At 32.7% G+C, this 16,592-nt stretch overlaps 2 protein-coding genes across 2 annotated transcripts; both read right to left on the minus strand.

The window, feature by feature from the left end:
* Positions 1–2,006: 2,006 nt before the first annotated feature.
* On the minus strand, positions 2,007–2,891 carry LOC122004259. The gene is made up of 3 exons (XM_042559175.1): positions 2,808–2,891; positions 2,600–2,711; positions 2,007–2,491 (listed from the first exon to the last, which is right to left on the minus strand). Exons 1-3 carry the CDS (start codon positions 2,889–2,891, stop codon positions 2,007–2,009), a joined length of 681 nt encoding a protein of 226 aa, XP_042415109.1.
* Positions 2,892–3,470: 579 nt separating this feature from the next.
* LOC122004260 (zinc finger MYM-type protein 5-like) lies at positions 3,471–4,385 on the minus strand. Its single transcript, XM_042559176.1, has one exon. The coding sequence runs from the start codon at positions 4,383–4,385 to the stop codon at positions 3,471–3,473; it is 915 nt and encodes a 304-aa protein (XP_042415110.1).
* Between the last annotated feature and the right edge of the window lie 12,207 nt (positions 4,386–16,592).

Below are 16,592 nucleotides of genomic sequence, written 5' to 3' on the forward strand. Positions count from 1 at the left end.
AAATATGACTATCAAAAAGAAAAATATTATTTTCATATATTTTTTTAATTTAAAAATTATAAAAAAATATTTGAAAACAAAGAAATAAAATTAGAATTTCTCCATGATCATTTTTTGTCTTTGTCTTTTTGATTTTAGACATTTTAATACTCTTTTGGTGGCATAAACAAATACAAATGAATCATATTGAAGAACATGTAGCCACAATGCCCTCTACCACACCTTCTCATAAACGTCGCCGAGATAACACTACATGAAGAAAAATCGGGTATCCCATATCACACGTACAAAATTCATCCAATTAAAAGATCAATTTTTATCATCACACATACAAACAAAATATGCCCATAAACATAATAAGCATATACAAATCGGCGATCACACAATAATCAAGCAACAAATTCAAAAAAATATAAAGCACCACGATTTCTTCTAGACTAACTAAAACAATAAAACCAAACAGTGTAATTCCAATAGATGTTCATCTACTTGTGAGAGTGAGATCAAAGAAGAGCCAAGGAAATGGAAAGAAAGCAGTTGATTAGCAGATGCAGCTTGAATTCAACGGTGGAGGAATTCAATCTAGGAGCAAGGAAGAGGCAGAACCGTGGAGGAAGGGAAAAGAGAGGCGAAGCGGTTGAAAAGAGAGACATGTTGGGTTAAAAGTCCATAGAAATCTCAACGATGAATAGATGACCTTTTCTTTTATTTTTTAAAGTTTACCAAATGTTTAAAGTTTGTATTTGAAGAATTTTAAAAGAATCCATGAAAATCCATAAAAGTTTGAATACCAAAATATATAGAGTTTTTAAAAGTAAAGTTTCAATATCACCATATGATTTTTTAAAACTGTATAAAAATATAATTTGGATACTACTAAATTTCTATAGAGTTTTGGATCTAAATACACATTTTAAGATATTTGTTAAGGATTATTTGACCTATCTGTTAAATGTATTCCCCAAATTATACTTACTCTAAAAAAAATTAAAGAATTTAGTTAATTAAATAATAATATTTAATGTTAGTATATATATATATATATATATATATATAGTCTTACTCACATAATTTCTAAATTAGTATATTTAATTTAGAAGAATATGAAAAATTTTCAATATTATTATTTCTAAAATTATGAATATGGATAAACTTAAATTTATGTGTTAGCTTATTATTGGTATTTATTTTTTGGTATTCGTACGTGTCTAAAATGGATTACAATTTTTTTAAAAAATCAAATTAAATGAATTAAAATTACTATTTATTATATATGTAGATTTTATAAAATTAATAGAAGGAGATCTAAAATTTTAAGCGAATAAGTTAGGAATTTAACATACTGTTTATTATAAAATTCATTTCATTATATAGAATTATTATATTCAATTTTTATACAAAATACTAATAATACTAATGTATATTTATTTTCACACCAATAAAATATATATAATGTTCATGTAATTATGCCCAAGAAATACAATTTTGGTGTTTGAAAACATTTAACATTAGACTAATGAAAGGAGATCTTAATTGTGTGATAAGTGTGTAGGAAAAAATTCTTATAGGTTGGAGAGTGGAAGCAACGTAAGAAAACTCCAGAAGGTTAAAGACCAACTTCTTGGCAAAAGAAGGAACTTGAGTAGATCAAGGATCGGATGCAAAGGTGGATGAAGAGACAAGCAGGCTCCAAGCATGAAAGTTTAGTGAACAAGAGATTTATCTGACATAAGGTAATAGTTCTTGAGAATGTTGAGATAAGAGAATCAGTCGATTGATATGGGAACAGGGTTGTACCTGAGTTTTCGTAGGCCTGAGTCGAAGTTTCAAAATTAGGCCCCTGCAATAAATTTTTCTTAATCAAAAGTATTCTTTATTAAGACCTACAAAATACAAAGCAAAATATTAATTTGAAATTGTATATACAATATATGTAATTTAGTTAAACAATAATAAATTATAGATATTACCAATACTCACTTAAATATAACACGTCTTGTCGTTTTTTATGCAAAAATATCAATTAAGCACGAGTAATCAAGATATTCCACAATTTTCTTCTCAATTGATAGCATGACCAGCCCGTTCAATCTTTCTTGTGATATAGTTGATCGAAGATAATTTTTGATCAATTTCAACTTCGAGAAACTTCTTTCGGCAGTTGCAACTATAACTGATATAGTCAACAAAATTCTGTAAGCAATATAAGCATTCAGATAACAGTCATCCACATCTTTGAGATGATTCAACACGTCTATTGCTCTTTTTGCTTCTATTGGTGAAGAATGCTTCAAAAGAGTTAACTCCATGAATAACTCATGTCCATCAATATCAGAATTTCCATTATGCTTTAAACATTGTTCAAGATTTTCACAAGATCTTAACAAATTATCATCATCAACACACTTTAATTTCTCCAAACTGAATAAAAATCCAAAAGTTTCTTCATATTTTTTAAATTGTTCAAACCAGCTTTGTAGAGAATAATACCCTTGATCAATCAAAAAGAGAAAGTAGTTAACTTTGAAAGATTCCTCCGCTGATTGTGTTACCTCATTTGTAACAGTTTCATCAAACTATTTTTTTCTTCTAATAATACGTTTTTCCTTGAATGAAGCTTCAATTCCCAATTCATTTGCCATTTGTTTAGCTTCATTAACAGCCTTTTCAAATCCATGTTCTCTATATTCTTCAAAATTCAACATAAGACCCTTTTTATGTTTAATAGCAACATCAATATCTACATCTTCAGCTTGGAGAATCTTGCTTACAATATTTACTGAATGCAACAACTTATACTAAATTACCAAACCAACCAAGAATTCAAAATTTTCAAGATCGTGTGTTGCTAAAGACTCAACTTCACTCTTTCCTGTTGGATCATCACCCATGTCTGCTAAGTCAAGTAAAACATCTCTTATCTTTGAAATTTGTTTTTTTATCGGTCTCACACTTTCAACGTGACTTTCCCAACGGGTTTGTGACAATGACTTAAGTGTTAAACCTTCCACGTGATGTTTGAAAATTTTCCATCGCTTGGTAGAAGATGAGAACAATTTATATATCCGTCGTATTACTCCAAAAAATGACATAGCTTGAGGACAACAATTCGCAATATCACATAATGCCAAATTTAGGCTGTGACATCCACAAGGAGTATAGAAATCTCTAGGGTTAATATCTAATAATCTTCTCTGCACTCCATAATGTTTTCCTTTCATATTTGATCCATTGTCATATCCTTGGCCTCTTATATCATCAAGATTAAGTCCAAGATTTTTCAACACAATTTTTAACTTAGTAAAAAGTCCATGTCCTGATGTATCATCTACCTTCAAAAATTTAACCCAATATTCTTCTATCACTGCAGAGCTTGCTGAATCATCCACACAACGTATTACAAGGGACATTTGTTCCTCATGACCTGCATCTGGAGTACAATCTAGTATAACTGCATAATATTTGGCCTTTTAAACTTTTGCAATGATTGATTTTTTCACTTCATGTGCTAGCATCTGTATCAACTCATTTTGGATTTTAGGACCAAGATATGTATAATGAGTTTCCCTTGATTGTATCCGACGAATGTGTTCTTTCATTATTGGATCAAACTCTGCTATCATTTCAATCATTTGCAAAAAGTTGCCATTGTTTTCAGCATAAATTTTCTCATAATCTCCTCGAAATGCCAAGTTGTTTTTTGCCAATCTATGCACAATAGCAATTATCCTCTTTAATAGTTGTCTCCAATGCTCCTTCTCTTTGTTGATTTCTACTTGTATGCTATCATCAATTGTCTTATTTTTTTCCAACCTTTTCTCCAATTCAATCCAATTAATCATACAATCAATATGTTCCTTACTTGCTTCATGATTTTTCAGACTACGACTCAAGTTATGCCAATCTTTGTACCCTTCATTAGCCAATTGACCAATTTTGTACATGGTACTTTGAGTTTTGAATAATTTGCAACAGAAGCAAAATACTTTGTCGGAAGAAATTGAATACACAAGCCACTTTCTATCTTTTTTTTCGCCATTAGGTTGTAATCTCTTGTAATGTGATGCATCAAAATGTCTACCATTATTGTCCTTAGGAAATAAAACACCATCAACTCTACTTGAACCCCTTTCAATTAAAAAATCCCGAATATTTTGATCAATCTTATCTGAATTTTCTGGATCATGAATATTAAGTGGAAACAAAGTCTCTTGATTTTCAGATTGATTATTAACCGCATCCACATCATCTTCATCATTCGATTCATTTACATTGAGGGTTTGAATCAATTCTATATCCAAAGATTGATCAAGTTCTTCAACATGAATGTTGTTTTCATTCTCTTGTTCCACATTCGTTGGATTATCAATTGTTTCTTCTACCATCATTCTCTTATTACTAGAAAAATATTTATCAATATTTCCTGCTTGACTTTGAATTAATGCTTCTTCCTTTTGCTTTCTCTTTCTATTCTGATAGCCAGATAGATGTTTGGGATTGAGAGCCATTAATTATATATTTTACCTAAAAAATGTGTAAGAATTATCAAATATTAAAACTCTTATAGTCTTATGTTGTCCAAATTTTTCTAAGGAATTACATTAACTACAAGAAAAACTCACCTGATCAAGGGAAGAATTTCCAATTTGATATTTTTGCCTATATTATGCTCCCCTTAGTTAACTGTAACCAAATATGCAAGATAGAAACAAGATTCCAATTCTTACTAATGATCTTAATTATCAAGACAAAATAATAATAAAAAAAAATCCAGCGGCATTGAAAGATACAAATGAAAGCTTTAATCTTGTGTCTCATACCTTATCGAACCTTAGGTAAAGAGAAATGGAAGCTCTAATCTTTAATCTTGTGCCAGATAAATGGAAGCTTTAATCCAAACACAACAAATTCAGCAAAGACAAGTTCTGATTTCTGCAATAAGTAAAGAGAAATAGGGTTATAGCATTAAAACCCCAGATTGAAACATCATCAAATTCAAACCCACTAGAGAAGATACGATCATACAAACCTTGCATAGTTGCACTAAATGATTGGAAATTGGAATCGATGAATGGGAAAGAAAGAAAATAAGAAATGTCGACGATGACGTGAACAACAAGTCAGCACTCAGCAACTTAGGTAGTGTTGCGATTGTTGAATCATGAATGTTGAGCCTCGATCGATGCTTTCTTGTTCAAAAATTTTGATAGAAGGCAACAACCGACAAGAGACCGCAATAGTAAGGGGAGGAGAAGCATCACAGGTGGCTTCGTGGAACAACGACGAGTCAGCGACGTGAAACGACAGCAGCAGTGTGGACCGACGGCGTTAGCTGCTGGCGGCGGGGAAGTGAAAAATCGAGAACATGTGGAAGAAAAAGGGGAAATAGGGTTCAACTTATTATTTTACACTTTTACATAAAGTTTTTAAAATTATAATTAAGTCCTTGAAAAGTGTAGCTCGATTATTACAAAGACCCTCTATTGTGCTCCAACTATTGGGCCCCCTAAGATGATAGGCCCTGAGACAGTTGACTCTTGGGACTGTGCTCAGGTCCGACCTATATGGGAATCAATTGACTGATACTTTGAAAACACATTTAGATCAGACTATTAGTCGATTGATTAGTTTCATAAATCGACTGATGTCGATTTGAAGAAGAACATAAGCGAGTGAGGCTCACTTGTTCTGTTCGACTGAAATGATCAGTCGATTGATGTTAGACATTAATCAAGTGATGTCAAATTGAAAAGCACAGAAGTGAGTGTGACTCAAATACTCTGCTCGACTGATGTGATCAGTCAATTTGAAAAGAACACAAGCAAGTAAGATTCGCGTGCTCTGTTCGACGCCAATCAACTAATCATATTAATCAAATAGAGCATATGAGTCCCAATTTCTATGCTTTTCAATTCAACATCAGTCTGAGGACTAAATAACTTCATATTGATATGAAACAAGTTTTTATATGTTCGTCTACCTCTTCTGATTATATTAATGTCTTCAAACATCAATTTGACCTAATATATTGAGAGCAATAATTTTTTGAACACGAAATAAATTTTTCAAATATATTTGTGTTCAACAAATCATTACTCTCTCAAATTGACATTTGAGGGCATGGATATAATCAGGATAGGTAGAGGAACACATAGAAACTAGTTTTATGTCAATCTGAGATCATTTGTTACATCAATCGGTTTTAGATAAAATCGGCTGATGTACTAAACGTCAAATTAATATTTAAGGGCATAGATATAATCAAGAGAGATATGCGAATACATAGGAACTAATTTTATATCAATCCGAGATCGTTTGGTCTATTAACTGATTTAATATAAAATCAATTTTTATTTTAAAAAATAAAAAATAAATCAATTTGACTGATTTCAAAACTCATTCGATCGATATGATTAAAAATTTGTTATTTTAATACAAAATCAAATCGATTTAATTATTTTATAATATCAGTCGATTGATAAAGTTAAAATCAGAAATACATACATGATTTAATTATTTTAAAATTTTCCTATGTAAAGTAAGTATTTTGTAAATGTACGTAAGTGGTTTTTCAGATGACATGTATGATGGTGAGACAAGTATCCAGATTCCAACATACAAAATACATGTGGACATTATGTAGATAGAAGATGTATGAGATAAATTTGAAGGAATGCTAATTACACCAATGAGAAATCCTGATAGACTGCATATAAACATAAACATCATACACCATTTGCCATATACTACATGGAGAGCAAATATTGACAATCTAATGCCTTTTCTTTTATTCTATTGCATTAACATCTTAAAATGAGAGTCAAAGATGCTATATTGAGGAGGTCAGCTTATTTGAATTATTGAGTGGAAAAGGGAGATGGCAGGAATATGAATGTAAAGAAGTAATGCCAACATAATTGAATGTAAGCAATAGACCTAATGGTAGAAAAAATTTAAATGTCACAATCTAAAATTGGATAACAAGAAAAGATTGCTGCGGTAGAAACTACAATATTTTTGTTCTTAGTGTATATATTGCTAAATCATTTCACTTTCTAGGCTCTTGCAACTATTAGTTTCAAAGACATGAAGTCTCAGGTCAAAAAGTATAGAAGGATGGGTTACGACTTGAGTGACAGAAATATTACTTTCACTCTTCAACAGTAGAAAATATTACTTTCACTCTTCAACAGTAGCATAAAGTTAGGAAGCAACATCACAAAAATGTGCCATTACAGCAGTGTATCATATGTAAATTCAGCAAAGTGTTAGTGGAAAAAAAATGCACATGCACATTTTTGTTTTTTTTTTCAACTTTGCTCGAAATAGCATTAGGAGAACATGACAAATAAGTCTTAAATAAACCACATGCAAGATGTCGAAACTTATCGATGTCCCAAGCTGGCGAAAAGAACATGGAAAATCAGCATGCAACATGTTGCAAGTACTGATTGAATGTGGCAGGCAACTAGTTGGACTTTAATGTCAAAGTATCATTTTAAAACCAGTTAAAAACCACCGTGAAACACATGAAGGATCAGTGCTAAAACAATCGAAAACTTAAACATGTCACAGATTGAATGCAGGAGCGAAAAGAGAATAGAACTAACTTTGCAATCTCAGCTCCTCTTTTAATTTTGCTTCTTCTGCCATCTGAATCAATTCTGTGATGCCACTCCTTTCATTGAACATCTTAGTATCAGGTGGTTGCAAACCATGCAATGTTCTTTGAGCATGGGCCCACTTGAGCTCCCTCACTTCTTTCCCGAAATTCTTCTGCTTTGTAAAAGCAATCTACAAGTAGAAAAGTTTGGGTTAATTAAAATTCAGTGTGAAAGCATGTGCTAATTTGTTTCTCGGTATAAATTACTCTTTGTTGAATGACGGTATCCCAAGCCTTGACACTCAGAGCATAGTGGATGAGGAATTTGATAATATCTAGTGGGAAATAGAAGAGGATGTTGTCTAGGCCATCTGAAGGTTCCATGAGACCCTAGATAAAAAAAAAAAAAAAGAAAAAAAATAGAAACTTTCTAACTTTCTTATTTCTCAAGCTATTGCTATCTCAACTAGTAATTTGGTTGCACCGAACAGAAAAAATAGGGGAAAAAATCTCATACAATTATTAATATTATATTTTTCTAACTTATGTTTAGATCCATAATCCATTTCATCCATAATTTATCATTTATACAAACAATAACAACTTTCGAAGGAGAAGAAAAGAGTGAAAAAAAATATTATCGAATAAGGGAGGAGAAAGAAGTCCTCTTAGAGAATCAATGAAGAGGGAAGAAAAAATAGTTCTAATGAAAGAATGAGCCGAGATGATTAACTAATTATATAATGAGATAAAAAAAATTCAATCTTATAGCTTTATATAGAATTTTAAAATGAGAGAATATAATAATTATAAGTAATATATAATTAAATGAGAATAGTAGTGGGAATTAATTGAGGAGAAGCAGAAATTGAAACAAGCAAAATCTGGATTTCATGATACAGCTGAGCAGTATTGTTAGTTATAAATTTTAATTATTAAATCTATTTAATTTTTTTAATAATAATGCACCCTAATTTTATTAGGGCCCTATGCCTTCAGTCGGATCCAGATGTTGTAAAGCGGATGATAACTGTTGCCCTACCCTTGTCGGTAGATAGAACTGTAAATGACTAAGTGTTCGTCAAACTTCAAACAAACTCAAGCTCATAACAAATAAATTAAGCTAAACTTGAATAATCATTTCAAAAGTATGGTTCATTTAAAACTTGACTTGGCTTGGCTCGCTTGGCTATCTTATTTTACAAGTTTAAACATCTCAAATCGACTCGATTCGACTCATTTATAGTCATATCGGCAGATGAAATCACCCAACTCAAGTCTTCGAGGTTCTTCACATGCTGGTTGGAAGGACTAGAACCATTCGCCTCTGTGGCTTTGGTTGGAAGGAAGCAGGAAGAGGATGAATAGGAAGGAGAAGGGGAGAGCGATCCCTTCTAACCACAGCTCCTGGTGCCGATGGGAGACAGTTGTGAGAGCGTCGAGAAGTCGGCCATGGGCAAGAAGTCTGCGAGATCATCGAACATGAAGATGGCGGGCGGAGGGAGGTCGGAGGCAGCGACAAAACTTTAAATCGGAAAAATGTTAAACAGTGTCAAGGTAAAATTACGTTAATCAGTTCAATCTTATTACTTAGTATTTAAAAAATTATAATTTTTTATTTATTACAACTAGTATTTCATTCGTGCAAATATGATAAAAAATTAGATAATATGAATTTTTTTAGCTATGCAATTACACAGCAGGGATTTCCTGGTCCGTAAATTGCGGACCAGGGGATGGTCCACTGATCTGGACCTTTGATTTGAATGGACCCCATCTTTAAATAAGTAGGGTTCATTCAAATCAAAGGTCCACATGTAGTGGACCATTCCCTGGTCCACAATTTGTGGACCAGGAGATCTGCTCTCGCAATTACAACGTAAGAACAAATTAATTTAACTGTGACTAATGCGTTTAAAATGCGAAAAAATATTATTACAAATTATAAAAATTTTTCTTAAATACAACATTTATCGTTGAGCTTTCTTAGTTATCTCAGACATCGCATATTAAAATTTTAAGGCCCTTAGAATTTATAACTCTAGATATAGTGACCTACAACTAGCCATGCATGACTGAAAACATGTTTCTTCCAACAAAAAAAAAAAAAAAAAAAAAAAAAAAAAATCCTACATGAGATAATGATTATCCTTGACTTTTGTTTATTGTCATTGCATATGAAGCAATCAACAGAAATTGCCTTCGTTGAAATTTGAAAGGAAGTATTGGATCAGAAGGGTCAATGACATTCTTGGAATAAGATCTTTATGACCTGCATTACTTCCTATCAAAATTTTTCCTTCTAAAACATAGTTTCCAAGCCTTGTGATGATCAATCTAGTTCCATTGCATAATCCAAGAAAATGATATATGTTCGGTAGCAACATAACATGAGTTCCAACCTTCAAATTTTGTTCATGATTTGGAACTCTAGAACTTCTAATTCCATTTAAGAATTCGGGTGTATGAATGTGGTGCAATAGATCAATATTTTTATCCAAATGACATGCTGAATCAGAACTTAAATACAACCTTCCTTCCGAATTGTTCAATGATATTATGTATTCATTTATGGACTGAACAACATCAAAAGTGGGTGCTAATATAGCTTTCTGTTGAAAGTAGGTTGTATCAATTATTGTACTACCAAACAATGGATATGTATTCTTGATGATTGTTGCAATGGGATCATCATTGTCTTTAAGCAACATTTTATCTGGAATATCTATCGTCGTATATGAAGGGGAGCCTTGGTGCAACGATAAAGTTGTTGCTTTGTGACCAAAAGGTCACGAGTTCGAATCTTGAAAACAGCCTCTTGCAAAAAGCAAGGTAAGACTGCGTACAATAGATCCTTACTCGGAACCCCGCATAACATCTTATATCCATCATTTGGTTCTTCAAATTTTCCATCTTCTATATTTGAAATCCAATAAGAAAATATCTTGATTTCATCACCATATTCATCATAAGCTGAATTCTGAAGTCACATATTCTTAGTCAATCTCAAAACTTTGCAATGTCTCCATATATACGATGAATTAATAGTTGTATGAATAATATCCTATCTACCACCCTTCAGAATACCTAGCAAAATCTGTCAAAAATCACCACCGAGTACAATTGTTTTGCCTCCAAAAGGGAGTTGAAAGCTTGAAGGATTTGCAAATCTCAATATATCACGCATGCTTCTGTCCACAAATTCAAAACAAAACTTGCGCATCATTGAAGCCTCATCCCATATGATAAGTTTGGATTTCACAATGAGTTCCGCAAGAGGACTGTCTTGTTTGATATTACATGTTGATTCTTCATTAGGATTAAATGGAACTGCAAAGTGAAAATGAGTAGTTCTTCTGCTAGTGCAGGGAGCACTAGACGATCAAACTTAAGTTTCGATTATGGCAAAAGGTCCAAAGTTAAGGTTACTTGTTATCTAACAAGTGTGATTGGGCTTGCAGGAAAGTCCTAAGTATTCTTAGGCAAAAGTCTTAGTAGATTCTAGGTAGGTGAAAAATCCTAGGGGGAGGTAACTCTAGGTAAAGGAAAGTTTTAGCTGTGGTTAGGCACGAAGTCCTGATCTGGGGGATTGAGCGAAGTCTTAGCAGATCGAGCACTTTGGGTGAAACCCTAGAGTCAGAGACTCTAGGTGAAAATTCTGGTGGTCGTGGACCAAGTGGAAGTTTCGGTCTTGATCAGTCGACCGAACCTTGGTCCGTGACCACCAGGATTTTCACCTAAAATCCTCGACTCTAGGGGTTCGCCCAAAGCGCTCGACCCATCAAGACTTCGCCCAATCTTCCAGATCAGGACTCCATGCTTAACCGCAGCTAGGACTTTCCTTTACTTAGGGTTACCTCTCCTTAGGATTTTTTACCTACCTAGAATCCACTAGGACATTTGCCTAAGAACACTTAGGACTTTCTTGCAATCTCAATCACACTTGTTAGATAATAAGTAACCTTAACTTTGGACCCTTTGTTGTAATCAAAACTTAGGTTCGATCGTTTGGTGCTCCCTGCACCAATAATCTCTCCTTTTTTTATTATGACAATCTGGTTCAAACTTAAGTAAAACATAACAATAATGTAAAGAACTTAAGCATGAGCATAAGTAAAGCAATTGAGATAATTAAGAAAAACAATTGAGATAATTTTAAAAAAACTCCCCCTTATGCTCCCCTTTAAAATTATGCTTCATGTTTAACTCTTAACGTTACCTTTTATCTTTCTCTCCCCCTTTGATATATATAAAAAACAAGTACGAACTTAAAGAGAAAATTAATTTGTAAAGATAGTGAAAATTCTAATCTCTTTCATCATTATAACATTAAGCTCCCCCTGAATTAAAAAAAAAATAGTTTTGAAAGAGATTTAAAACACTTACTTAAGTATTTAGTAAAAAAACTTTGTAAAAACTTTAAGTAGTTAATTAGCTTTAAAAAGATTTTATAAAACTTTTAAAAACTTTAAAGCTTAAGCAGTGTAATTATCTTTAAAAAGATTTTGATAAAATCCTTTTAAAAAATTTAACTAAATACTTTAGCTTTTGAAAGGATTTCAAAAAAAATTTAGCTTAACTTTTAAAAAGATTTTCTTAAAATGTTTAGCTAAATACTTATCTTTTAAAAGGATTTTAAAAAATTTTAAATACTTAGCTTTTGAAAGATTTTCTTAAAAAAATTTAACTAAATACTTAGCTTTATCAAAACTTAGTTAAGTACTTAGTTTTTTGAAAAAAACTTAGTTAAGTTCATAAAAACTTAGTAAAAATTGTGTTTTTCAAGATAGAAATATTTGAACTTCCTTTTTCAAATAAAATATTTAAAGCTACTTTTCAAAAATAGTTTAAACTTTCTTTTCAGAAATAGTTAAATTTTCTTTTCAAAAATAGTTAAAATTTTAAAACTTAATTTCCAAAAAAACTTAAAAGGATATTTGAGACTTAAAAAAAACTTTGAGAAAATATTTAATCCAAATAAAATTAAGTACCTTAACTCCTTTCACTCCCCCTTGAATAATGCCCCCAAAAAATAATTAAGTGCTTTAGGGTCCTAGAGTCCAAGCATGAGAGTTCAAAGTAAAAGAAAAAAATCTTTAAACTAGATATCTACTTTCCTTAAACAAGTGTCTAACCTTTAGCTACTAGTTGTTTACCATGAGATAAAGCTTTCACTTGGTTAGTCAAGTTAAGCAAGTATTCCAGTTAGATTGACTAAAGTGGATAACTTAACTTGACTAATTTAACTTGATATTTGTTGTCTAGACTTATGTTGATGCACATACATAAGTATACTGAAGTCCAGGCAGTACCCTATGCATCTCACTCCATTCTAAGTTTTTTTCATATACAAGCAAGGTATTCCTAGTGTGCTTGTGAGATGTTCTAGCTGAAACCTATGAGTACATGCTTTCTAGGGGTAGATACCTATGCTAAGTCCAATCTTTTAAAAATACTAGTAAAATTGGGAATTTTGAATAAAGTAATTTTTCCTAGAATTTTAAAACCAAGTTGATTAAAAAAATCATAACTTTTGAAAAAGTAATACTATAAAAGAAATAATTCTGAAATTTTTTAGAATCTATTCTACTAAGCACATACCTAATTGTCTTCTAAGTGCACTGAACTCAAGTTCAAGTAAGAGTTTTATGAAAATATCAGCTAGGTTTGACTTAGATTCAACATAATCAAGTACAATATCACCCTTAGCTATATTATCCCTTACAAAGTGATGTTTGACTTCTATGTATTTAGTCCTTGAGTGGTGGATTGAATTTTTAGTTAAATTGATGAAACTTATGTTATCAATTGAAATTTTTATATTTTTATATTCTAATTGATAATCTTTTAAAGTGTGCATCATCCGTAGTAATTAAGATGCACATTCTCCCATGAATATGTACTCTGCTTCAGTAGTGGATAAGACAACACAATGTTGCTTTTTACTTGACTAGCTTATTAGGCACTAACCTAGAAATTGACAGCTTTCATTTGTACTTTTTCTATCTAGTTTGCACCTAATCTAGTTTGAGTCAGAGTACCCAACTAAGTCAAACGTGCTAGTTCTAGGGTACCAAAGTCCTACACTTAGGGTTCCCTTAATATATCTAAGTATTCTTTTTACATTAGTTAAATGTGATTCTTTTGTATAAGATTAGTACCTAGCACACATACCTACCGCAAATAAAATATCAGGTCAACTTACAGTTAGGTATAATAGACTTTCTATTGCACTTCTATAATATTTTAAGTCTACTGATTTTTTTTCTAAATCATAGTCAATTTTAACATTAGTTGTCATTGGAGGTATTTCTATTTTTAAAATTTTTCATTCCAAATTTTTGAATTAATTCCTTAATATATTTTGTTTGAAAGACATAAATTTCTTCTTTTTTTTTTGTTTTATTTGTAAGCCTAAGAAAAAAATTAAGTTCTCCTACTAGGCTCATTTCAAATTCACTTTCCATTAATTTGGTAAATTTTTTTAAAAATTTAGTATTGGTTAAACAAAAAATTATGTCATCTACATAAATTTGAGCTATAAAAATATCTTTTTCTAAGGTTTTAATAAATAAAGTTTGATCTATTTAACCTTGGTTAAACCCCTTGGATATTAGGTAGGTTGATAGTCATTCATACCAGGCCCTAGGTACTTATTTTAGTCCATATAAGAATTTTTTTTAACCTAAAGACATAGTTTGGGTGGTCTAAATCCTCAAATCCTTAGGGTTGATTTACATAAACTTCTTCTTTGATGAACACATTTAGGAATACGGATTTTACATCCATTTGATATAACTTGAATTCTTTATGTGCTTCATAGGCTAGCAGCATCCTGATGGATTCAAGTCTAGCCACAGGTACATAGGTTTCATCATAATCTAACCCTGCTACTTGGCTGAACCCTTTTGCTACTAGTTTAGCCTTGTTTCCTACTATTTCTCCCTTATCATCCACTACAATAAAAATTTTAAACGACAACACCACAAAGACAACGGTTTTAGATGAAACTGTTATAAATTTGGTAAAAGACAACAGTTTTAGAAAAAATCGTTGTCTTTGAGCTCTCATAAAATACAAAGACAATAGTTTTGTGAAAACCGTTGTCGTTGAGTAATTTTTTTTTAAATCAACAACACATTTTACAACGGTTATCTAAAATCGTTGTCTTTAAATGCTTTTTTAGGGGCTACGACAACAGTTTTGATAAAACCATTATCTTTGACTTTATTCGTTTCGTCATTTTCCCTCTCACAATTTTACTTTCCCTCTCTCCGCAAATTTTTTAGGCGCCTTATTTTCCCCTTCGCATTCTCGATCTCTTCACGCCATCCACTTCTGTGTGCTCTCCTCTCTCCCTAGTGAGCTGGTTTCTGAGCTCGACGAGGCCCTTTGACCTTCCACTGCTACTTCTTCGCCAAAGGTGGCACTCCTCCATCGATTCATAACCTATTCGTCTTGTTGAACGAAGAAGACAGCTGCTCATGGAGGACGACGATTTATTCCTCCAACAGTTCGATCCAAAAGACTTGGAGATCGCAGCCGAGTTTCTCACCAATTGGCTTCCCTTCCTCACCCGATCCCTCTGTGACGGCTGCTCCGCCACTATCTGAAGCCGCATCGACTCCCTTCGCCCAAGTATTGCCTTTCCTTTCTCGGTTCTTGATTTGTTGATCCCTTTCCCTTTGGAAGAATGCTAGATTACTTAGTTCGCTGGGGTGGTGCTCTTCTTTAGGGTTTGCTGCTGAAGCCGACGCGGATGCCTCTGGGTCCACTTCCACGGAGGATCAGGCGTCTTATGCCTTTGCTAGCTTTGCTGCCCCCTTTCCCGATGCCCAACCAACTGGGTAGGACCCGGATCTGACGTCTTCGTCGGAGTCCCCTCAAATCTGGATGTCTTGGGCCAACATGGCTCAAGAAGACAAGCTTAAGGAGGCTATGACACAGGAGGAAAAGACGGAGGAGTCAGGGTGAACTTCGATTGAGGGAGCAGCAAGAGTTAAAAGGGAGATTGCAAAGAAGGAGACGGGATTGTCAAGGGAGCAGAGGGAAGAAATACACTTTAGGAATGTTGTCAGGAAGAAGGATTTCATATGCCTAGAGAGGGTCAATGACAAGATCGTTAATATCCTTAATGTCCTCGAGCTGCATACTGGAGTATTCAGCACTGCCGAGCAAAAAAGAATTGTGGATCTGGTCTATGAGCTGCAAGAGAAAGGGAAGAATCATGAGTTGGGAGGTGAGAACAACATAAAAAGATTAGCTTTAAGCAGTGCTTATTTATTTATTGTCAATCCTAAGCTAATGATTCAAGAACCCTAATGGAAATTGGGCACCTTTTTAGAAATAATGTAAAAAAGATCAATAGATAAGGGAACTGAGAAGCAATCATCATCATCAAATCATATTGTTCTTTTGCTAGTTTTTGTCAAATACCTACCGAACACAAATATTGTGTTGACTTAACAAATATATGGTTGATACATGGTTTGTAGTTTCACTTCATAAATATTGAAGACCCTCTTGGATGACTAACAGCTTCTCTGTGCTCAAGTATATCCATCTGTGCTTTCTGTTTGTTCGCTTGAACTAATAGTATGAACACTGATCCAGAAAAAATTATAGTCATGTTTGTCTTTCCATTTATTAGGAGGCCCTGACTGGCAGCATATATCCTGAGCAGAAATTGAGCTAGCACCTACCTACCGTCTGGCAGCCAAGTTGTCTTTGTATGCATTGCTTGTTCCTTTTAAGTTATGGATCAGAAGGTGCATCAAAGATTGTCTTCCATCTTGCATTTGATTAATGATGTCTTTAATTCTGTTTTCTTCTTTTTGCCGGTTTAACATTGAAAGATTATATTGAATATGCTGTTTGTTGCAGGATGAATACTTTCAAGTAAACAAAATGTCAACAAAATATAATGGATATTTTGTAAATAATGAAAAATTAGAGCAAATGTAAGCTTCTGCCACATAATTTGTTTTTC

The sequence above is a fragment of the Zingiber officinale genome, chromosome 7B (assembly GCF_018446385.1).
Source record: "Zingiber officinale cultivar Zhangliang chromosome 7B, Zo_v1.1, whole genome shotgun sequence".
Classification (NCBI taxonomy): Eukaryota; Viridiplantae; Streptophyta; class Magnoliopsida; order Zingiberales; family Zingiberaceae; genus Zingiber; species Zingiber officinale.

What these genes read in the sequence shown, in the direction of transcription:
- LOC122004260 (XM_042559176.1), bottom strand. Translation starts at nt 4,385, where the DNA reads ATGGTAGAAGAAACAATTGATAATCCAACGAATGTGGAACAAGAGAAT.
- LOC122004259 (XM_042559175.1), bottom strand. Translation starts at nt 2,891, where the DNA reads ATGGGTGATGATCCAACAGGAAAGAGTGAAGTTGAGTCTTTAGCAACA. An exon ending in TTGAATTCTTGGTTGGTTTG is followed by an intron (nt 2,712 to 2,807) that starts GTAATTTAGTAT and finishes AAACATAAAAAG; the next exon opens with GGTCTTATGTTGAATTTTGA. An exon ending in AGCTTCATTCAAGGAAAAAC is followed by an intron (nt 2,492 to 2,599) that starts GTATTATTAGAA and finishes TGATTGATCAAG; the next exon opens with GGTATTATTCTCTACAAAGC.